This window comes from Ciconia boyciana, chromosome 10 (genome assembly GCF_034638445.1).
Source record: "Ciconia boyciana chromosome 10, ASM3463844v1, whole genome shotgun sequence".
Classification (NCBI taxonomy): Eukaryota; Metazoa; Chordata; class Aves; order Ciconiiformes; family Ciconiidae; genus Ciconia; species Ciconia boyciana.
Genome location: NC_132943.1, coordinates 21,785,273 through 21,809,889, shown reverse-complemented (window position 1 = coordinate 21,809,889; position 24,617 = coordinate 21,785,273). Strand labels below are relative to the sequence as shown.

Sequence of the window (24,617 nt, the reverse complement as noted above, 5' to 3'; positions counted from 1 at the left end):
GAATTTTTAAGTTAAAAGTTCTAGCAAAGCAAAAAATTAAGGTCTTGCTAGAAAACATGGTTTCAAAAGATAACCACAAAACCAAGAAATGCCAACTTCCAATATGCCATGAGTCTCTTGTTCTAGCTGCCCCTGGGGCTTTTCCTGAGAAGCTAAGGACCCAGCTCAACAATATGTCACCTCTTGCCTTTCAGAAGGTCCTATGAGGTTTTAGATGGTGTTTATTTAACTGTAGGAAGTGGAAATGCAATGGAGTAGCAGTCAGCCTGCTAAATGTAGCCTTCCAGAAACTACGTTTAGAGCTAACTGGGAGGAAGGAGAGGAGAAATAAGGTTTTGGGAACTCTTTGTCCCAAGAGGGTCTAGGAGACCGTATCTTTGTTTGGTGTGGACTCTTCTTCCCTCTTAGCTGCATCTTCTCAAAATACTCCTCCTCCTTCTTTGCCCTGCTAAGAATGCAGTTTCTGGGTTTATATCAAATACGGCAGATGTTACAGAACTGGGATCCAGGTTACAGATGCAAAAGTGGCAAATCAGGGACTTCTCTTTAGGGATTTCTTTGAATTTATATTCACACTCAAATGCTCTGAGCGTGAGCGGGTTTCCTGCCTTTATAAAATGATTAAAGCACTTTATAAAACCTAAGCCCTGGAAAGTACACGTAATCCTTCATATATGAAAATTAATCTTACAATTTGTTTAGAATTTATTTAGCTTTTCTCAGTGTATGTCTACTTTGTCCTGACAGCTTTGGGTACAATACTTCATGTTCATCCACACTGCCTACACACTGGCTTGCATCTGGGTTGAGACTGGAGTGAAATATAGCAGGCTTACCAGGGAGGGAAGCTTACACAGGGACTGGATATCAGGTGTTAACGGTATTTTTAATGAAAATTCTTCTTCAGAGATAAGATACAATTTTAGTACATGTTTAAGGCTAGAAGTCAGAGGACCAACAAAGTCATTCTGAAGGCTCCAGTCACAAAGAAGCTTTGAGTGAAAAATTAAAACTGAGGTAGGGAATTTATGTCTTACTGGTTCTGCTTATACAGGCCAGCAGAAAGTAGAACAGCTAAAATAGCAGCAGCTTCCAACTGAAACTGGAGCTGTGCCAGCATGCTGTTATTTTCCATAAGGCACGTTAGAAAAGAGATGTATGTTTAATATGCTTGTGTTCAAAGATTTTTAAAAAAATGTAGGTTGACTAAATGTAGGTGGTGTAGCCTTAGATACAAAGTTAGTAGCGAGTGTGATTTTTAATGTATTTTGTCAACTATGTCATAGCTACAAAAGCTGAGAGGGCGAGTTGGAGGCTTCTGAGCTGTGAGTCCTGGGGGCTGGGGACAGACCTGGGAGGGGAAACTCATCTTCCCCCTTGGGGTGTGGGGCTTTAAAACATTGTGCCAAAAAATCATTTGTCTGCTTGGTTGCTTCAGTATTTAAAATGAAAGCTTCATTTAAGGTCAGGTCAACTGCAGTTATGCTTTGAAGGTTCTTGTTATCTGTAATCCATAACTGGAAGTGTAATTTGGAAACATTAGCTCAGGCTTTATCCCAGTGCCCTCAGTTTCATATGCAGTTTCTCCATTTCTGTGCAGAAGCAGGGAAATCAAATACATATTTTATACCATTCCTACACATCTTGAGTTTGTACTCAAGACAATATAAGGTCTCGCTAGTAATGTCCCTTACTCTTAAGGGGTTTGGTCTGTATAAGAAGGTGTGCCATGTAGAGCTATGACAGAGAGACAGCTCAGGGAAGAAGCCAGCAACTGAGTTGGGACTGGGACAGCTTTTCCTCAGGGCTTAATCCCTGCTTCTCCTCTGCCTTCAGTACTTGGTATCTGTCACAGTCTGGTGGAAACACTCATCTTCACATCTCTCTCCCCCTCCTAGGTGCTCCTAGGGATTTGTATCTGTACTTCATGGTCCATACATACTAAGCTTCCCAAATCTAAGCAGACTGAAGAATCATCCTTCTTGAACCTCCTTGGCATATTTTCTCTGTCTGCCAGCCTTCCCAGAAATAGCCTTGTAGTCCACTTGCTTACAGTCTTGAAGCGATGCTTGATGTCACGGACACCACAAGAGACCAACACACCCTTTCCCACACTTCCACTGGCATTCTAGTTTACAGCTCACTTCATCAGCAACGTAACGAAAAACAAGGAGGCTTTATCATAGCTTATTTACAAAATATACAACACTGACAAAACAAAAAAAGCAATTTTGGATATTTCTCTTGGGCAGATTCTTCAATACCTTTAATTCAGTTTGAATTTAGGCTATAATCCTTGCATGATCCCTTCCACTGCATGCAGCTTTCTTCTGAGTTACTGAGCCTTCCCTCTGCGGTGTTTTTCATACTTTTCTGATTGATCTTGCAGTTGAAGAGCACCTTAGTGCCACAAAGAAACCTGACAGTCCACATTTCCCATGCTGTAGTGTTAATGCTGTTGCAGCCATGATGGCCTACAGTGGAAGCAAAGCAATGTTTGTAGGGTTTACTCTCATACCATTTATATTTGGCTTATGGATTTATTTGAGAAAAATAGACAAGCTTTCAGCCTACAGAGTCTTCTACAATTCTCTGAAGTAAAGCTTGCATACCTTTAAGCTTCTCTAAATTTGATAGGCTCTTTAGCTGTTAAAATTTAAATTGAACAAGTATGTATGTTCTGGGAAAGTTTCACACCTGCAAACCACCATTGTGCAGGGAGGTCATCTGGGATGTATCTCTTCCTTTCCTCTGGTAAGGTGTATTCAGATGCCCACAGTCCTCAAAGATCTACCTAATCATGGCTATGTGTGTTACTGCTATTTCCCTCTCTCCTTAGCCCAGACTGGAATAAAAAATATGAACAAATGTGTAGTCTATTCAATACTAATATGGTAGTCTGATTTAATAATCAGACTTATAGAAAATAAGGATTTCTTTTACTAACACATCATTAACATCCACAGGTAAAGTTTCCCTGCTTATGGTATTTCAAATAGCAAGAGAGAGTTTTCTATGGGAAAACGTAAATAAAATTATAAAATTCAGTTAATCATTTCTGCATCTTTTTTTACAAGAAACACATCATGTAAATGTATCATATTACTCTACTGAGGTTGTTTAATGAAGAAGTATTATAAAAACATTAATGAATTGAATTTTCTATATTTAAAATTATATTTTCATATGTCAGGTACATCAGGTAAGTACTGGAAATAAGTTTTATTTCAAAAATGATTCATGGTTTTTGTGTATTACTTATTAAATAAGTTACAATTTTGGTGACTGGTGACAAGGAACAGTTTTAAAATGAGCATCTGCAGTGAATACACACTTATAAAATGTCTTTTCTTTCTCTTTTTCAGACCTTTATAGTATTGAATAAAGGGAAGGCAATCTTCCGATTCAGTGCCACCTCTGCCCTGTACATTTTAACTCCCTTCAATCCTCTTAGAAAAATAGCTATTAAAATTTTGGTACATTCATATCCTTTTGCAATGGTGGTTCAAAATGTTACACACTGAGATTAAGAAAACTCATAACTCTTTCTATTTCATTGTAAATAAAGGTATTCGTAGGATGTTAATTTTATTTTTATTTTACAGTGGAAGACTTATGGTAAGGTTTTATAAATACTGGAAAATATGTATATATCATATAGATGCATTTTAGCTATTCTGTTGAATTTCAGTACTTCTGCTGTACAACTCTGCAGATGAATTTAAGAATCCATCTTGATCAATTTTTCAGAAAATTTTATTCAGATTTGTTTTAACATAGAACCTGGGACGCAAAAAAATTTCATTTTTGCGCTATGAAGCCTATTCGTAAAATAATTACATCTTTAAAAGAAAAAAAATGCAGTTTGTGCTCACAAATTCCAGAAGAGCTCTCAGTTTTGCAAGCGGTTAGGCAGATATGCAAGTGCTCCGGAACAGCTAGCTCGGGGGTATATTTGTATTGCCTTTTAGGGGTCCTTCTGAGGCCATCCTCAAGACCAGCTTTGTAGTCTGTTGCAGCAGCATGCCTGGAAGCCTGGTTCATGCATGCTGAATCTCACATTCCCAAACCTGCACAGCTGCACCATAAGCCTCTGCCAAATGTAATACGTTGCCAGAAAGCATAGGCGGCAGTCCTGCAGGTGGTTTGCAAAGCATCTGTATGTGCAGATGGTGGACAGGTCGGGGGACCATAACTGATGGGATGGTGCACAAGGTAAAGCTTTAGACTGGCATGTGGGATTGGTGCCTGATGTTCATCACAGGTTCATGGGAATTTCTAGCGGGTGAGATTTTGGTGCACTTTTCTTGCAAAACCCAGGACTGGAAAAAGTAGTCACCAAATGAAAACTTTGGTGTGACAGTAAGACTTTTAACATTGAACAGTTAGTCAAAGGCAGAAGCCTTATTATTAGAGACTGCTGGCAGAATCTTCTAGGTCTTTGGAAAAAGGAAGAAAGAAGGCTGATTGCTGCTGACTCAGAAGACCTTTTCCTCTGAGCTCCCTGGAAGTTAAAGCAGTGAGAGAAGGGGAGGAAGGTGTCTGGAGAGGAGTCAGGGAGCATTTGGAGACAGTAGCTAAGGGATCTGACAGAGAACTAGACACAGTGGCGGTGATGGTGAGAAAATGCAGCCAAATACTGTCAGATTGAAGCCTCTAATGAATGCTCATCCATTCAAGTTATAGACTCTGATTTACAGTACCTTCCAACCCTGCATCTGTGCTAGCTGTGGGTAAATTTTTTTACTGGCATACTGATTACTGAGTTTGGTTTTGCTTTTAAGTTCCTCCTAATTGTGTTCAAAGAGTATCCAGCTGGTCTTGATGGCAGTCAGAACAAAAGCAATTCTAATAAACAATATGCAATTCCAATATTTTTCCTTCTATCTATTAAGTGATTGTGTGATCATGTAATTTAGCTCTATTATAGGAGAAGGTTTCCTTTCACTATATGGACTGATTTCTTTTCCAACCAGCCAACTATGAGATGGGATATTTTTATCTCAGATATAGACGTAGGGTTTGTGGTTTTTTAATAACGTAACAATAGATGCATAGGTTCTTTTTTTTCCTTTTTTTAAAAAAATTCAGTATAGTACAAATGCTGCAAATATGAATGTGTTTAACTAAGAACCACATAGTATGTTCCATAATGCAGTTTAGATTTCAGCTGCTTATACAAGGTTAGCCACCTGTAAGAAAAAGATTAGAGGGTAATGGTGCTTATTGTTTTTAATAATCTCCTGACTTTTATCGATAAGCTCTACTGCCCTCGCATTTGAGGTGGGTGTTTGGCATTTTGGCCTTTGCAACAGAACTGTGCCTTTCACTTTCAGCATGAAAGATGTGTGTTGAGCACAATGAAATTGGCACATGGGTTGGAAAACCTTCATCTGTACATCCTCCAAATTCTCTGAACCTCTGTGTAGGCCGTTCTGATCACATGTGCCCAGACACGTGGTCAGATGTTGCTCCCCCTGCAAAGAAACAGAGTGTGTCTCTTCCCAGTGCTCAGAGACTTTCCCTGCAATTATTCTTCCTCACTGCCGGTATGTATTGTAATACCAGATACAGGAACTGGTAACAGCATGACTTTCTCTTTCTCATGCTCTGCTGACTCACCTCCTGGTATTCTGCCTTCCCCCGCCCCCTTCACCTGCCTGACTCAAGTTAAGGTAGAGTGTGGAACTGAGGGGGCAACACAAGAGTGATGGGAGTTGGCCAGACTTTGGCAATTAATAGGAAAGCATGAAAAGGTAAGAATAGGTGGGAGGTTGAGCAGGCAAAAAAAGGGAGGTGGCAGTGGCTGGAGCTGCAGAGTGCAAGGAGTGTTAGACAGGAACAGGGAGATGCTCTAGAGAAAATGGGGTACCTGCTAAGTACCCCTGTGCTAGCCTTTGGAAGTTGAAATTACAGTGTTACTCGACATGGCCTGACTGCCAGCAGGTATCTGTGAAACCAATTGGCAACGTTTGTTTTTTCCAATCTTCATCTTCCACCAAGTCCACACAGGTGGTAAGAGACTTCAGCTGCTCCAGTAATTGATTAGCTTGAGGCTATATAGTGCCTTTAACTCTACTGCTTGCCTATATGGGAAGAGCATGAAAAAGACAGTACATTTCCATGAAGAAGTCATCACATATCAGAACTGTTTACCTATGTGTACAGTTGAATTATTATCGATCATAACATAGTAAATTAAGGGAGCGTTGAGATTGTAAATTGAATACTCAAAATGTGGGAGAAGAAGGAAGAGAGGCACAGACATTGAATGTGTCAGCTATGTTTGAGATTCCCATAAGGCAAAGCATGGCCAGAGTTTAGATTTCAAAGTATGTTAGCCTTCATTGAGCATCTGCTCCCTTTGAGAGTGAACAGCACTTTGGCCATGCAGCTCACAGATGTGGCAAGTTATGTAGAGTGAGCAATGTGCAAGGATCTAGCTGTGGCCTTTGTTATGAATGTTACCTAGCTGTAAACACATAATACACTGCGCCAGGATAAAACCTCAGCTCTCCTAAGAGGACATTCCACCTTAACTGTTTTATGAGACTACTGAAGCTGCAGCCAGGCATCTCCAAGTTTTTCAACTACCAAAATGGATTCTCTTTATTTAAAGGAATTTCCCAATTAAGTCAGACTCTTTAGAGCTGTCTGTGGACTGTGTGGAGAAGCATTGTAAGGCATTCTAATCATTTATTCTAAGCCACAGAACAATGATTTTTACTGTACAGAGCTTGGATGATAACATGGTCTTTGAAATGAGTTAAGTCACTTAATGAAAGATATCACAATATTCACTGCTTGGTCAGGCATTTAGGCAAAGGTCACCCACCTATCTATGGGAATCAGGCAGCTAAATCGTTCCCTGTGATTTGAATGTTTACTTGAAAAGGTATGCTCAGGTTTGAATTGTTCAGCAGCTGTAAGCCATTATCTTAACATTTGCACCGATTTTCTGCAAGGTTTAGGCTGAGATGTTACTTCTCCTATTCCTCCTTCACCTAGAGTGAAGGGTTGGTTTGTTTTTTGGGTTTTTTTTATTGTCCATGGTATGAAAATATACCCCAAACAACAAAATGCTATCTACTTGATTTAAAAAATAATAATAATAATATAAAAAAAACAATTAAAAATCCTGGGCTCTTATATACAAGTTTATCTGTAAATGGCTTTCTTCAGTTTAAGCTATCTTCTTTCCAGATATGTTGATACAACTATTTTTAAGGAACAGATCATTTAGAGAGATGACTAGAGGAAAAATGAGAGCTGACTTAACTATTTGGCATAACGGTGTAGAGGTTCTTATTTTTTGCTGCCATCATGTGGCGATTTTGAGTCAGGTTTTGGTCTAGTTTGATCACTTCAGTATTTCCAAATGTTTGAATAATCGAGTTTACTTTATTGCCATGAAAAGGGAAGGACCACACTGTTTGTAGAGCCAGTGATCTTGTAGAACATCAGACTGGGTGTAATGAAGCCCCAGTGGACTGTCCCACCTCTCTACCACCAGCCCCTCTGAGCTGTTAGTCTGGGTTTCATAGTTCTAGAATACCTAGTAGTTCCTTGCTGGAACTCTAAATAAAAATTAATTTTCATTCTAATCTTCACCAGTTTTCCATGCTTTTCAAGCAATTGACCACAAAGTACTATTGAACCATTTTCAAATCATAGCATTGGTAGAACAAGAGATGCTTCTTTTGCTGCTAATGCGTTCCAAGAGAGCCCAAAAATAATACTGGAAAATTATTCACCTTAATCTGTGAGCTCTCTGTGGATTTCTGTTTCACTGACTGAAGCATGTACTGCTAAGCTAGTGATAGGGAAACATGGAATACAGTCACTTCAGCAATTAAAAACTGTATTCTGTGTTTTGTTCTGTTGTTTTGACAGACTAGCTGTGCTGGGTGCTGGGGTGGTGTGTGCTTTCTCTACAGCTCTGACTCATGGTAAATAGGATAAACTTCTTTTACCTTGCATATGCCAGCTGTTGAGTTTAGTACCAAAACTGTAGAAGTGAAAGACTAATGCTTATTCAGTCATGTCAGGTATTTAAGTAAAACAGTATTCTTCTGCAAGTTATTTTGGTTTTGACTGTTACTCAGCTCACGTTACCTCCCAGGCGTGTGAGAGCCAGCTCCTTTGCCTTTCAGTACCAGCTGAAAACAAAACATGAGGATATCAACAAGTCAACATCAGAACATCAAAAAATCAAGACTAATATTAAAGTTTAATGTGCTAAAGTGAAAACTACCAGGTTAAGCAAAATATATGTGCAATGTTTACCAAAGTCTAAAAGATTTGTGTAAGTGGCAATATTTTACTGTACTTAAGATATATGGCTGATATGATATTGTATGAATTACTATTGTGTTTTCCTTAACTATATCTACATTATTCAGCATGCTTATCATGTGCACTATTTTGACCAACTGTGTATTTATGACCATGAGTAACCCTCCGGACTGGACAAAGAATGTAGAGTAAGTTGCATCTGTTATTTAAAGTTATCTTTGACTGTTCCTCTAGGAATCCGCATGCCAATAACTGCAGTCATGTGTGCTGGCAGGAACTATCATGAGACACGACTACTATTCCCTCTCTAAACTATGTAGAAATGTTGAATAATTATTTAAATCTCTAGTAGATTCTAGTAGAACAATTGGGTAGAAAAAATGAAAGTTCTTTACAGATAGTATTCTACTGAGATTCCACTAGTTTTCTCTCATTTTCATGGTTTAGCACCTGCCCGATGTTTTTACCCCTCCTTTACACCACTGCATGAATAGCAGAACCATGGCCATCTATTTGTACACGTCAGTTAAGGACAGCATATAAGCAAAAGTATTCCTGAAGTAAGAATTCAGTGCATGCTTGCATTCTTCCCTTTTTAGAGTTAATACTAGATTTTTTAGATGTTAGTGATTCAAACAGTATCCCGTAACTTATGCTCACAACTTTCTTGGTTAACAGTAACAGATCTAGTGTTGCATACTTTTAAACTGAGTGTCACCAATAAATTTTTAATATATGTCATTTATTTGATAGCTTTATTTATTTAGATTTATGTACAAGATCAGGACTGCTGTACTTCAACAGCATGTCGCAACTAATACATGTAAATACACAAGTATATTTGATTAATATGATGCATTTTAGAAGAAATTGCTTATTTCCTGTATTTCTTTTCCAGATTTGAAAGAAAAAACTCTTTCATTTGATCATCAGGTTTCTATCAGAATACCAATGTAAAATGTTGCTACTTATTTTGATTACATTTTCCTATATTTTCCAGGTATACCTTCACTGGAATTTACACATTTGAGTCACTCATAAAAATCATTGCAAGGGGCTTTTGCTTAGAAGATTTTACTTTTCTTCGAGATCCATGGAACTGGCTTGATTTCACTGTCATTACCTTTGCGTAAGTTTTTGTTTTTTGCCTTTTTTTTGAAAGTGAAGGGCAAAAAGGGCATGAAATTAGTATCGATACATATCAATTTCATTAAATGGAAATTCTTGTATGGATTTGCTTTTGCCTAAAACAATTTTCACATTCTATATGCATATTTTGATGTAAACATAAATACTGCAGAAGCCATTAGTACAGCTAGTATTAGAGAGGCTAATTTCATGTCCTGCATTTTTTTCTCTGAGCAGAAAAGGAGCATCCCTTTGACTTCATTCTCCAAACTTACCAATCTAGTCTAGATAAATTTTAGGCTTTCAAAGTTAAATCACTGCGATTCACTTCAGAGACATTTAATTTAACTGAAGGCTCTGAAAGCATATTAATGCAAGGCAAACTGCAGTGAAAGGTAAACCTCTGACTGTTGCTATTTAATTTTTTGCTAAAAACACCAAAGCGGTCTTGAAGAAAGACCCAAGTAAGTAGCATAAACTCTGCCTCAATTCTGAATAACTGTGATTTAATCCTACAGGTATGTAACAGAATTTGTAAACCTAGGCAATGTTTCAGCTCTTCGAACTTTCAGAGTATTGAGAGCTTTGAAAACTATTTCTGTAATCCCAGGTAAGAAGTAACTGGTGTAAGGTGTTAGGCCCCTTGTACCTCCCAACTGTTCCTTTTTATCCTGTCATTGTGTTTGTGTGTGAACTCCCCTATTACAGATATGTGACAGAGTTTGTGGACCTGGGCAATGTCTCAGCGTTGAGAACATTCAGAGTTCTCCGAGCTTTGAAAACAATATCAGTCATTCCAGGTGAGAGCTAGGTTAAACACTGAGGCTGACTTTAATTCACTGAAAAGGAATTCATATTTTTAAACATAAGTCTTATTTTCTTCCACAAAAAAAGCAGGAATCAGAAGATATTAGAATTCACTGAAATCTCTGATTCATTGCTTTTTAACATGAGCTCTTTCCTTTTGAAATCAGCCTTTGAGTTTAACAGATTCTTGCATGAGACATTGCAGTACACAGTGTGTGTGGTTTGCAACGTATGTTGTCAAGCTTTCTTCTCCACATTCAACAAGTATCAGTAACCCTGAAGTTTTCTTACCCATGTGTATCTTACCTACATGATGTTATGTGGTATTTGTTGTGAATATTTGTGTCTAAAAAATATAACTGTTTGAAATGTTGACTTAGTAAGAAGATGAAGGAATAAGATAATAAAGAATAGCATGGGCTTTGCATGGGGGATTTATTATCTTAAAATTCTATGATTTTCCAAACCATCTCCAGTTTTATAGCATTGAATTTTAATCCTATTTATTGTTGAACAGGCTTTTTACTACTGTCTTCTAAATCTAGTATGTTATAAAACTGATAGTAGCAAAGGTTTGGGGCAAGAGGTATTCACAAATAAAAAGAAAGAAGACTTTTATGTGAGATTCATGTCCAGCATGAATTTAAAAAGTCACTTGTTTTAGCATTAAAACAAGTGTTTTGAAATATATGCAACTCATTCCATTCACGGTTTCAAATGAACATAAATTTCAGCTATTTATTCATTTTCACAAGTGAAAAAGCTCTTCACAAAAATGTTATTTCACAGACATTACAATCATTTATTTGGGCTTCTGCATGAAATCTATAACTTTACTGGGAGACACTGTCATTTTTATGCTTTAAAAAAGTTTTGAACATCAGAATAAAAATTCCTTTGCATTTGCAGGCTTGAAGACTATCGTGGGAGCCCTAATTCAGTCTGTGAAGAAGCTTTCGGACGTTATGATCCTGACTGTGTTTTGTCTGAGTGTATTTGCACTAATAGGGCTGCAGCTGTTCATGGGCAACTTGAGGAATAAATGCCTGCAGTGGCCTCCAGACAATTTTACTCTGGAAACAAATATTACCTCCCAGCTAAACAGCACCATAGGTGAAAATGGTACATTGGTTAATTCAACAGTGACTCCATTTGACTGGAAGGGGTACATTGAAGATGAAAGTAAGTATTGTCAGCATAATTCTTATTGAAGTGGTTTGTGGCTGACCCAGTTCTTAGAAATAAGGAGGGGAAGGGATGATACATTTAGTTAAGATGGAGCAGAAGTGTTTTCTCTCTCTCATAGATCTGCTCCAAAGGCTGGCATGGAAGAGGGAACAAGGAACATGGTCTCTCTACTTGATACAGCTCTTTTTCTCAGCTCCCTCTGCCAAATCCACATCTCCCCTGAGACAGAAAGAGGTCCAAAGGAGTTATTAAAATTACTTAATAGGCTTAATCATTTTCCATTCCCATACTCCAAAGCAAGATCAGCAGCAGACTGCTATGTCATTTCTGACAGATGTCAGAGGCTTCTAACATTCAGTGAGGACTCCAGTGATGGAGTCCTCAGTATTTTCACCATCTATCCATATTTGTGCTTCACTAGCCTTATTATTAGAAAGGGGTTTTTTTAAGGTCTAACAAATTTTCCTGCTGCAGTTTAAGCTCATTGTTCTTATCTACTTCACTGCAGGCATCAAAACCAAATTATTCCCTATCACTAGTCACCATCTCTGAGGTATTTAGAGACTACTCTTATGTTGCCATGCCCTGTTCTCTCCTCTTTCAGTTTTCTTTTTGTACACTAAGCGATCCAGATCATTAACCTTTTTCTCCTACAATTTATTTTCTAGATCTTGATCTCTCATCTGGATCCTTTCTTGTTTGTAAACATCCTTCTTAAAGTGTAGTACCCACATCTAGGCATTTCTCCTCCACGTGAGGCACACTAAGTAGAGAAGAAGGATTATGTGGTAGCATAGTAACTTATACTTCTGTTTTATATATCCTAGGCTAGGACTTGCCATTGTTTACAATTGTAACATTGTTAAATCCTGTTCAGCTTGTGGTCTATCTGCCTCCTGAATCTTTTACAGACTTTACCTCATTGAGTTCCCGCTTTGTATTTGCACAGTTCAGTGTTCCAGCCTGAACAGCACCCTAGTTTTTCAGACCATCTCTCTAACTGTCCTGGATCTTTTAAATTGTAATTGTTTCCTCAAACTCACCACCACCCTTATCAGATCAGTATCATTTGCAAATTCAATAAGCGTTCTTCCATGCTCTAGATTAGCTAAAACCTTGAATAGCAGCAATCTCAGACAAACCTCTTCAGAAGCTGTTTTGATGCATCTTTCCATTTTGTTAATTTCCCAAAGTATGATTTTCCAACCCGTTTTGTTGATGCAGAGCAGTCTGGCAAACTGAGAACAGATAAAGAAATGCATTTCAGTACAGTTAAATGTGAGGTTACAAACCTAAGCTCCCTATCCTAAAAGTCAATGCTGCACAATTCATGTTGAGACAGGTTCACAGGCATAAAGACTGTAGTTGATGGCATACATCACCTCTAACACTGAAAGTTACTTCTGGAGAAAAATAAGAACTAAAGGGGAGAGAGAGAAAGAAAAGGGAAGGGGAAAGGGAAAACTGACCACAGTAGCCAGCTGCGAAGAGAAGTGGTGGGGTCCCCAGGTAAGTCTCCTCCCCTGGGTATCCTTTCCAGCACAGCAGCGATCACTCCATAATACTTTTCCTATAGCAACCGTGTATTTTTCATTAGCATCTCCTCAAACTCCCTACAGGTTGTTTCTGCTTACAGTGCTGTTAGCACTACTTGGAACGCACTTTGATCAGGGTGGGTGCTGCATGGCTGGTTGGTTTTTAAACTCGTACATGCATGTTATTAGGTTACCTAATATAAACCAAAAGCTACAAGCAAGGAGTAGGAAAAAGGGGGGAGAAAGAGGGGTGAACCTCACACCAGAGACAGTTGCTTCCCATGACTACCTGCTGCAACAATAATGTGCTTGCAGGTATAACGTCATGAGAATAACAGCAACATGAAAAACATCATGAGAACAAAGGAAAAATGGTGCCACAAAGGCTCTGGAAAACACTGCCACAGCAGCTTATGTGCAAGGTTGCAGAGCTGCAACTGAGAGGCAGGATATAGAAAGGCAATTGGAAAGCCCTTAGTAATAGAGAGGCTAAGGCACCTAAGGCACTGTGGAGCAGCCAGGACTCTGACAAATTAAGGCTAAAACTCTGCAGCCAAAAAGCTAAATAGTATCCTGTTTGCGTAAATAAATTATTGACCAGGAAGGCAGTATTACCCCTGTAGTTAGCACTACTGCAGTTGCTACTGGAATACTATATAAAGTTCAATTTAGATAGAATGTTGAAAAATTGGAGGATGTTCAGAAAAGAGCAGAATGATTAAAGGGTTGGAAAACATGCTTTATACCAAGATAGACCAGGAGCTCAACCTACTTAGCATATCAAAGAGAAGGTTTAAGGGGTGATCTGATCACAGTTGAGAAAAACCTCATGGGGAACAGAGATTTCATTATAGACATATCTTTGATCTAGCAGGCAAAGATATAACAGGTTCAATAGCTGTAAGTCAAAGCCAGACAAATTTCAAATAGAAGTAAGACAGCTTCCAACTGTGATCACACAGCTGATCAATGACTGTAATGGATTTCCATCTGAATTTCTTAAGTCAAGATGTAATCTTTTTGTGAAATCCACTTTACTTGAACATGTGAATTCATGGAGATCCCATGCCACAGATGCCTTCATCTTCCTAATGAAGACCTAGACTTCAAGGTCAAACTTAATTTTCTGGCTTTTAAACCAAGAATCTATAAACTCAAGCTCTGATTTCATTTGATTTAAAGAAGACCTGAAGCCCCTTGAAAAACAAATCTGAATTGAATTAGTTACAGAAAATAGTTTATTGAATGGCTACTTGACCCTTTTGTATATTTATACAGGATTTCACACGTATTATGAAATTTATAATTAAATTATGAGTCTTATTATTAAGTTAATAAGCTTGTCCTTGCTTACTGGCAGTTTCAAAGAGAAAAAATATCTTCTCACAGCTTCCTGCTCTCTTCTTCCAGGTGGGCACACAGGATACAGAAATGGTTCTTAAACCAGCTGTGTCACAGGGCAATAAGAAGGGACTTACCTGGAGCTCAGAGCAGTGCAATGGCACTGTCTTTTGTAGGAATTTAAAAAGTTTTTATGCCAATAGTTGTGTATACTCTGCAAAAAAGGCATGTAAGCCCTAATTTTGCCACTGAGCTCATTTTTGGAAATACCATTATGGGGTTGGCATTAATGAGTCAACCACTATTTTTTTTCTTTTTCTTTTTCCAACATAGCAAATCTCATAAAATTATTGCTAGATAAGTTTAGGTTTATCTCGGCAAGCTTGCCATGAGCAAATTTTTCTGGGAAATAACATATCACAATCTATTTTGTGAAATAACAATTATTCTCAGTCATTACCCTACGTTTACCCAAACAACTGTAAATCGCTTTGAAGTAAAGTGCTCACCTACCAGGGATTTTTTCCCATTTCCCAATCAAATAAAGGGGAGCCAAACATATACCTTTGATGTAGTGAGGGACTTTTCACATTATTTTGGTGAAATACAATTCAGAGTTTTGCATCTAGTTAGGGACACATGCTTATACCGCTCAGCTTGTGTTGTTGTAAAAGTTTTCCTATCATGATAATATTTTGAGCATTTGTCACAGTTGTATCAGTGCACTCAGAGAAAACCTGGGTGGCTATTATTCCCTGTGGAGCTGGCAAGTACAGCATGCTTACAGAGTGCATCTTGTCTGAACCACAGAACTTGAATACAGACCCTGTTTTAGCAGTTCAGCTCAGCTGATGCAGTACTGATCATGACTGACTGCTCCATGTAAACTATATCAAGTCAGGTTTGCATTCTTCCAAACCAGCTGCTATGTTCCAGCATGTTTTAACTGTGATTAGCTGACATAATGCAGAATAAGATTTGCTTCATAGCGGTCAGCTGTGGTCAGCATCAAGTCAGCTAACTTTACTATTTACTGCTGTGTTTCAGCACAGTGCAGTTCTGCAATGCATACCGGCCCGGAGTGACAGTGGCCGCGCATAGGGTTGTGTGCTTTGCAGAGTACAGAAGATTGTGCCCTGTAAGACGCAGGTGTGTCATTACATACTGAAATTGAGTCCTTCACAGAGTCTCAGAACAAGGTCTACATACAGCTTAAAAATCTAACTTTTCCAAATGGTGAATTTTGCTCACAGGATGCAGAGATGCAGCTGGCCGGGGTACCGCGTCCCTCCTGCAGCAAATCAGTGTGCTGAGCCAACAGCTTGTGACACCTCCTCAGACTCAGAATTCTTTAGCTTCTGTAGTAACCCTGCTTGGGCAGCACAGCCGGCACAGCCTCAGTCAAGTTTAAACTCAGCTGCGCTGGTAGCATTTCAAATGAGATCATTTTAAGGGAATCTAACAGGCCAGTTCAATGGAAAAGAAATCTAATGGGGGGTTTAAATGTTCTCAGGAAGCAAAAAAGGTACCACCTTAACTCCGAAGCTCCTGTGCTTCAGAGGTATTGGAAGCTGGGGAGGTGCTTAGGGGAGTATCATCATCTCCCTGCCCTGTCCTTACAGACATCCTGCGGCAACGCTTTTGGTCTCCATCGGAAATGGGATACCGGGCTACGTGGTCTGACCCTGTGTAAATTGCATCCTTAAGCCTGTGACCAAATGGGAGATCTTTACTACAGGAGGAAGTTACTCCTGTGATAATTCTTCCAAAATCAAGAGTTTAGCAACTGTAGGTGTCTGCTTTGAGGGGAAAAAGAAAAGCACTTAAGGATACGGTCAAAGTGAATCTTAATAAGCACATTCTGCACATCATCTCTTTATTCTTCTAAGAATAGACAGGTCAATGTCTTTGTTGTTTAAACCACCTAAAATGTCCTTTAAATACAGGATTACTATACAGATTATGGGATGATTGGCTACAGGGCGATTTGGTGGAACTTACCCAATTTCTCTTTCTTAAGGTGATCAATAATTTCATCATGTACTCCTAAAATCCTACCTACACAAGTCAGTAACTGTTGCAGTAATTCTGTCCGAGTTAAATTTAGATGTATACCAGGGTCTTTATACCAATCAGCGGGCTAATTGCAGTGTGCCTGCACCCGTAACAGTTAGAGCCATTGGCAGCTGGGTGGGTTTTTTGCAGAGCTCACGTACTAGATAACTGTCACAAGTGTTTGTAAGTGACAAACTGGAACCCTTGGCAATACTGATCAGAAAGTTTGAAATAAATTATCATTTTTTTTCAGATACAATGTAATTATTATAATAAATAACTATATAATATAATTCCACAAAGTGTGATTTAGTTAAGTGATCAGACTGAAGGGAGAATTGTACATTTCATCTACATCCAGCAGCATCTGACAGGATTTTTAGTACATTTTGGCATTTTAACAGTAAGTGCTGTGAGCGATAGCACTTACTGCAATTCATATTGTCATTTACTCTAAAGTTATGGTCCTGCTGAAAAAATAATACCACTTGTTTAAAATTGCATCTGAAATCACCTTAACACTTCTAGAGTGGGACTATTTATTTCATAGAGCTGTAAGAAAACTTTCATATTCAGAATTTTATAATTTTAAAAAAATTCTTTTCTAAACAGGTCATTTTTATTTTCTGGAAGGCCAAAATGATGCTCTGCTTTGTGGAAATAGTTCTGATGCTGGGTAAGACCAAATTTCATCATATTATTGCACCGTGTACAAATTAGATCCATGTTCTTTAGATGTGCAGTTGGAGGGGGGCTGTATTTTGAGGGACCACTTTCTTTCACATAAGAAATACTAGGATTTTACACTGGACTGAGGATTTGGGTTCCTGGTCAGAGCTCAGTGGAGGGGTTAGATGAGCTTAGTCTTTGCATGAATGAATCAGTAATTTGGTATTAGTGTAGCGCCTGCCTGGATGTGAAGTAACAGACATAGCATCTGGAAAACACGTGTTATTTTGCAGTTCCAGCTGCACGTATGAGTGCTAACAGGCTCAGACAGTAGAAAATACTGACATTGACATTAATGTTACAACATTAATAATTAAAGAAATTATTTGGGATATGATGTTTTAGAAGCTTAGATTAAACTTTTGACACTAATTTTTATGTGTCTTTCCTGCTTAATTTTTCTAGTACCCTTTAAAATAATTTTCTATTAAAAATCACAACTGCTATTATTTCTAGTCTGATTAACTAAAGAAAAATCCACTTTTTAATCCTAATCTTTTCTTGGACATTCCAGGTGATAATATTAAAATAACTAAATAAGGTAACACCCAGTTTGTCTTTGTAGGCAGTGCCCAGAAGGCTATACATGCGTGAAAGCTGGTAGAAACCCCAATTACGGCTACACAAGTTTTGACACCTTCAGCTGGGCTTTCTTGTCACTATTTCGCTTGATGACTCAAGATTTCTGGGAAAACCTTTATCAATTGGTGAGAATTTTTTAATGCAAAATAGACTAAATATGTTTGTACCAATAATGCAAGAGGCCTAAAATCAATTTTCTTATGTTATCTTAATTTTACCAATATGAAACCCAGAACTTTTGTTGACCTATTCTTGCTTATAAATGTATTCTTCTTTCCAGACACTGCGTGCTGCTGGGAAAACATACATGATATTTTTTGTTCTGGTGATTTTTCTGGGTTCTTTTTACCTGATCAACTTGATCTTGGCTGTGGTCGCCATGGCCTATGAAGAACAGAATCAAGCAACCATGGAAGAAGCAGAACAGAAAGAGGCAGAATTTCAACAGATGCTGGAACAACTGAAAAAGCAACAAGAAGCAGCTCAGGTATAATTTTTGGTGTAGTAATGCAGAATTGTATGGAAGTAATTTTACTAGAGATATTCACCCTCTGCTTTCCGAATTTGGAGTTATAAAACACCCTGTTGGGCTTTCAACAACAGAGCTAGCTCAGAGATTTTCTATTCTGTACTAAAGACATCGTACTGTGAACAATCCAGCCATAATCAAGAAGAAATATTCAAAACTAGGTATACATTATGTATACAAATATGTATACATATTTCATTATGTTTTTCTTAGTCTAGTGGCATTAATACAGTCTGTTAGACTTCTGCATTTAAAAACTACTCATGAAAGATGGAAGAAGGCTATGACCAACACATATCTTGAGTCAATTGAGTAATGAAAATTAGAAAAAAAACTAGGGAGAGGATATCCTATGGAAAGTGTTAAGATCCAGGGCGTTTGGACTAGAAATTCTGTATAAGTAAATTTTAAAAAACCCACTATCTCGTGGTTTGCTCGGTGACACAAATTCATTCTGCAACGCAGCAGGCAGCAGCGGTGGCAGCAGCAGCAGTAACAGCATCTGCAGAGTCCAGGGAGCCCAGCGCTGGGGGAGAAGCAGGAGGGCTCTCAGAAAGTTCCTCAGAGGCATCAAAATTGAGCTCAAAGAGTGCAAAAGAGAGGAGAAATAGAAGGAAAAAAAGAAAACAGAAAGAACAGTCTGGAGGAGAGGAAAAAGATGAAGATGAATTTCACAAGTCTGAATCAGAAGAAAGCATCAGAAGGAAAGGTTTCCGATTATCTATTGAAGGCAACAGATTGACGTATGAAAAGAAGTATTCTTCTCCACATCAGGTATTGCATATAGTTATTTTTAGTAGAAGCATACATTTAAAGCATCATAGGCTGTTACAAAACTACTTTAGTCTTCCTGGTACTGTAATATGACCCTACTGCCTAAAGAAAGGAAACACTGAGATTTTTATTAAATGTTATTATTGTTGCTAGTGCTTGAGAGAAAGTGCTGCAGCTGCTAGAATGTCTTGTAAAAAACCACAGAGAATGCAATGTAAACTCGTATCTCTATTCTTGTAATAGGACTGTTTAAAAATCATATTAAAATATTCTCTGATTCTGTGGGGGTTTTTTAGAGTGATTATATATTATCTAGACTTATTAAAATGCTACAGTATTTTTCCATTACGATAGCCTCATATTTTCCTCCTGCTTCAATGAAGTTTGGAGGCTGGTTCAATATGTGCAGGATGCTGTATACATGAAAGAATGTGCATGTATAGACTCCCTTTTTTGCTTGATGGGTATTGTGCAACTACTCTGCTCAGCAACTCTAACTGACATTAGGAGAAAGGAATGCTAAAAATTGGTTTTGTCTTAAGAGTCCATGAACAGTTGTATTTCTACCTGCAAAACATAAATATAATGAAATACGTACAAAAACTTCACAGCAGCATTTAGCTTCTAGGAAAAATGGTTACTCTCACATAAGAAAAAAAACCCCTATGCTATCCTAATAACAATGCTAAGTTTGAAGGTTTCAGCTAACAATCACAAATGTTGTTTGCCTGCAGTCTCTGCTGAGCATTCGCGGCTCCCTGTTTTCTCCAAGGCGCAACAGCAGAACAAGCCTTTTCAGCTTCAGAGGTAGAGCAAAGGATATAGGATCAGAAAATGACTTTGCTGATGATGAGCACAGCACTTTTGAAGACAATGATAGCAGAAGAGATTCTCTCTTTGTGCCACGCAGACACGGTGAACGGCGCAACAGTAACATTAGTCAGGCCAGTAGGTCATCCAGGATGCTGGCAGTGTTTCCAGTGAACGGGAAGATGCACAGCACTGTGGATTGCAATGGGGTGGTTTCCCTGGTTGGTGGACCATCTGTTCCTACATCGCCTGTTGGACAGCTTCTGCCAGAGGTGATAATAGATAAACCAGCTACTGATGACAATGTAAGAAAGTTTTAAATAGCTTAGGCATCGTGGCCTTTTCTTACTGCACCAGCCAGTGTTTTCTACAGAATGGAACCCTTGGCAATGCTTCCTGGTTGGTCAAGCTGTGAATGCTCCTGCATCTTGTAAAATCTTTAATAAATAAAACAGCTAAGATAGGTTTGCAACCTAAGCATTTACTTACAAATATTCTCATAACTAACAAATGCAATTCACAGTTTCCAAGTAATAAAATATTAACTTACACATTCATAAAAGCACTATGCTTTACTGTATTACTGTACTATACTTTACCTTTGCTGATCTAAAGGTCCATCTGGCTATGGTCTGCAAAATCATAGTTACTATACAATTGAATATAGTATACCAAAATGTTATCATATAACTGCAATCAATATGATGCTGCTATTGCCACTTTATCAAAATTAGCGTTATTAGTTAATTTTGATAACATTCTTCCTTATCAGCCCCGTTAAAAATGTAAGGAAGTTTTCAATTCTTTATTATAATTTATTTCTCATTCCTATATGTTTTCCATCCGTTGCTGGTGGAGTTCTGTAGTGTAGATAACAAATAGTTCATTGGAAGATCACATTTCAGTACATACTTCCAAAAATACAGATGTCTGTGTGAACATATGTGCAGCACATATTGCTGCCATTCTCTTACCATATACAAGGCAAGAGAAGATGTCTCAAAAAAATTTCTTGCTTAGTTCAAAGTTGTCTACTCACATTACTAAAAAAATACTAGCATGAGGAAGCATGAGGACGTCAGACTTTTCTTACTTGCTACAGTTTGCCTAGGGGAAAAGACTATTATGTTACAAAACCCAGAATATTTTGTCAGCAGGAGCAAGGAAAAAAAATTACAGTTTACAAAAATTTTATACAATATTTTGAACTCTATCCTTTTCCATTTGTTTAAATCATTTTTCATAGCTTGAAGGAAAGAAATGCAAAAGTTAAGTAAATAAACTCTCTCTCAGTCTTGAACAGTAGGTAACTATTGCCTCATATCATTTAAAAACTATTTAAAAGATACTAAAAAGTAATAAAAGTCTGACATGATAAAAATTGAAGTGCACGAAGCACGTATCCAAGCTAAAACATTAATAACAGGGTTCTATATAGTATTTGCTTATCTTATTACTCCAACGTGGTCTCACCTATTATTGTTCTCTATGTAGGGCACCACTACAGAAACAGAAATGAGGAAGAGAATATCAAGCTCTTTCCACGTTTCTATGGACTTCCTAGAAGATCCAGCTTTAAGGGAAAGAGCCATGAGTATTGCTAGCATTCTCACAAACACTGTGGAAGGTGTGTGCTACGCATAGCTTAATATTTAATACCCAATTTTTCAAGGGACTTCTGAAAATTTGAGTCAAAACTTAAAAACTGATTTAAAATAGCTTAATTAACAGCTACCATCCCACAAACCAACATATATTTATCAGTAAACTCAAAGCTTTTTATTCATTAAGGTTATTACACAAGTAAGCATTAAAGTTATTACATAAGTAAGCATTTCTCTCATTGTTTTGCCACCATCTACCTCATGTGGTCATCAGGACTATAGAGTTATGTTTGATGGTCATAACTGAGTGGATACTTATGCATATTAATTAAAAATGTATTATTGGACACAAAAAGGCTACTGAACATTTTTCAAATATATGCAACAATTGTTAAAATATATATGTATTTTTAGCTGTTATATTTACTCAGTTACTGTTTAAAGAAGTGCTATTCTAGGTGATAAAAATGTTTTTTTCTTGAACTAGGAATGAAATTTACCTAAACATCACAAATTTCAAAATAAAAATATTTACATAATAGAACAGTAAGTGGGAGGAACAGGATGAAGTGTAATCGAGGAACAATAAAATACATAACACAAATCAATGCATAAATTGATACTGATCAGAATAGTGATTGGAATACAAAGAAGTTGTGCTTGATAGATAAGCTTTGAACAAAATAAATACATTTGATAGCAATTTTTAAAGACTTTCTTGAAAAGCCCTGTAAAAAAGTATAAAGGGCATGCTTATAGGAGGTTAATCAGTACCGGTTTAGATTGACAACTTGACTGTTACAATTCATATAGGATTGAGGAATGTTAGAGCAATCACATAGTTACCTGTATGAACTCTCTTTTCCCACAGAACTCGAAGAATCAAGGCAGAAATGCCCACCATGTTGGTATAAATTTGCAAATATTTTCTTGATCTGGGACTGCAGTCCACATTGGTTAAAAGTAAAACATATCGTCAACTTAGTGGTAATGGACCCATTTGTTGACCTGGCTATTACAATTTGCATTGTTTTAAATACACTCTTTATGGCTATGGAACATTATCCGATGACCGATGAATTCAATAACGTACTTTCAGTTGGAAATCTGGTAAGTCTGTTGGGTTTTTCTATTCATGATTTGGAAAGAAGTGTGTCTGAAATAACTGAAAAAAGGAGTTTTAACAGCTTTTTTTTTTTTTTTTTACTCTTTAGGAAGTAGATTTATTGGACATTTATTGGCCTCCAGATATGACTCTATCAGAACATTTTTGGAAATTTCACTGCCAACCCTGGCTCATGTAACTTAAGATACTGTAAAATCAATATATTGCAGTGTTCTGCTAAACCAAATTAAAAATTTAAAAAATGGCACTAATGCTACATTAAGTAAAGTTCATCTTAAACAGAAGTTGATTTGTCTAGCTACTAAACCAGGAAATGCATTACTTCCATGAAAAAGACACTATGCAAATAAACGTAGTGTTACTTTTTCAATCAATAGAATAAAAATCTTTAAATTATGAATGTGTTTTTAATTGCTCTGTTTCCTGAGTACAAGTTTACAATAGCTAAAAGAGCCATTTAAAAGCATTTCTAGAATTTTCTTCTGTAAAAGACTTTTTATGTGGATATGTGGATTGTTTTCTTTATATGTTTTATGTAAAATTATGAAAAATATCCTGCAGTACTTGTTCCTCTTATCATTTTTATATTTTTAATCATCAGATAATTAGTAAGATATCTTTTCCTCATGTTGTCAACTATATTTTCTCCCTTCTACTTCAAAAAGATAAATTATTAAAGAATTCAGGAGTTAATTTTTTTGTAGCTCTAATGCTTTTGAACTGACAGGTTTGATCACATAGAAGTATCTGCAGCTGCAGTCCTACTTTGTCTCTTATTTTAAGAATTGATTTCTTATAATAGGATTTTTAGTAATCTTTGGTTTATAATGAGGAAAAAAAAATCTCAGATCATGTAAATAACTACAGGATTTAGAAGGGAGAACTAATAGATAAATGCATAGCTGTTTTTCATATACTTAAAATAAGGGAAACTCTGAATCTGAATTTCCTAGTAAAATGTAAAATCTTGTATTGTAGCATTTTAGAGATTTGCTTTCCAACCAAGAAAATGCCATATAAATCTTGGTGCACATCTGACTACAAAGGGAGTGCAAGAGAACCTGGCTATAAGCACCATGCTCTTCCAGTCTTAGGCTCCCTGACATAAACCCCTTCTGCAATATAGAGGCTCTCACAGTTTGCCTGCTCCAGTAGTTCCACTTTAAAGCTCCTTGAGAACCTCACTGTCCTGATCATTAGGAACCTAAGTCAGCATTTCAAACTGTATTTATTCATTCCAACCTCTTCCTCAGTGGTTCCAATCCTGTAGCTTAAAAAATAGTAACCTTTCCCTCTTTGGTGTTTATACCTGGAATGTATTTAAAGACTGTAATAAAATCTATCTTGAGCATTGGTGTTCCTAGGCAGAGCAAATCAGACTCTTCTTGTCCATCTCCTGATTAGCTCAGTTAGATTATTCTCTTTAGCTGTCCCATTTTCTATTCAGCTTGCTTGAAAATGGGTTATCAAAACCAAAAAAGAAAGCATTTCAGACCAGGGCTCAGGCAGCCTTTAACGGTGGCTTTAGTACATTCCTATCCTACAGGAAATTCTTCTAAGACTTCTCTCAAAGCTGCTCAGGGTCACAACCTTGGTGGCTCCTAAATATGATACCTACTTCATTCAGCATAGCTTCCCATTATGTGAAACCATTACCAGCAATATCATGTTTAAAATGCATTCTTAAATGCTCTTTCATTCCTGACATTAAAGTGATCGAGCCAATCAACTTCACTGAACTTACTGGCAAAAACCAGGTAGAAGTTCCTCAGCTTCAGCACAATGTTGTATCTCAGTTGATCGCCATCTGGTATAAATAATCGTATCTCTGTTGAACTGAATGGGATTATGGCAGGTTATACCAGCAAAGGAGCTGCCCCTCTGGAGTCAGATGTGGCCTCATTCATGCTGCTGTATAATGTAATTAGTATACCAAGAAAGATGTTATACTATGTAATGTCTTGGAAAGCATTCTGGTTTATGTTGTGAAAATCAAATTTGGGATATTGTTTGTACAGTACATGAGAAAGTCCATATCCTGATAGAGTTGAAATTGGATTATAAATATTATAAAACAGAAGTTTATGTAATTTGTTTAGTATAAAATTTAATTA

The 24,617-nt window shown here is 37.4% G+C and overlaps 1 protein-coding gene across 1 annotated transcript in view; it reads left to right on the top strand.

Moving 5' to 3' along the window:
* LOC140657235 (sodium channel protein type 1 subunit alpha) overlaps positions 1–24,617 on the top strand; it is a 93,329-nt gene that overhangs the window by 27,373 nt on the left and 41,339 nt on the right. The window contains exons 4-15 of the mRNA XM_072873947.1: positions 3,366–3,484; positions 8,394–8,483; positions 9,296–9,424; positions 9,942–10,033; positions 11,140–11,412; positions 16,962–17,025; positions 17,644–17,785; positions 17,941–18,147; positions 18,655–18,963; positions 19,698–20,078; positions 21,268–21,400; positions 22,249–22,487. Coding sequence (XP_072730048.1) covers positions 3,366–3,484; positions 8,394–8,483; positions 9,296–9,424; positions 9,942–10,033; positions 11,140–11,412; positions 16,962–17,025; positions 17,644–17,785; positions 17,941–18,147; positions 18,655–18,963; positions 19,698–20,078; positions 21,268–21,400; positions 22,249–22,487 — 2,178 coding nt within the window. The remainder of the gene's footprint in view (positions 1–3,365; positions 3,485–8,393; positions 8,484–9,295; positions 9,425–9,941; positions 10,034–11,139; positions 11,413–16,961; positions 17,026–17,643; positions 17,786–17,940; positions 18,148–18,654; positions 18,964–19,697; positions 20,079–21,267; positions 21,401–22,248; positions 22,488–24,617) is intronic.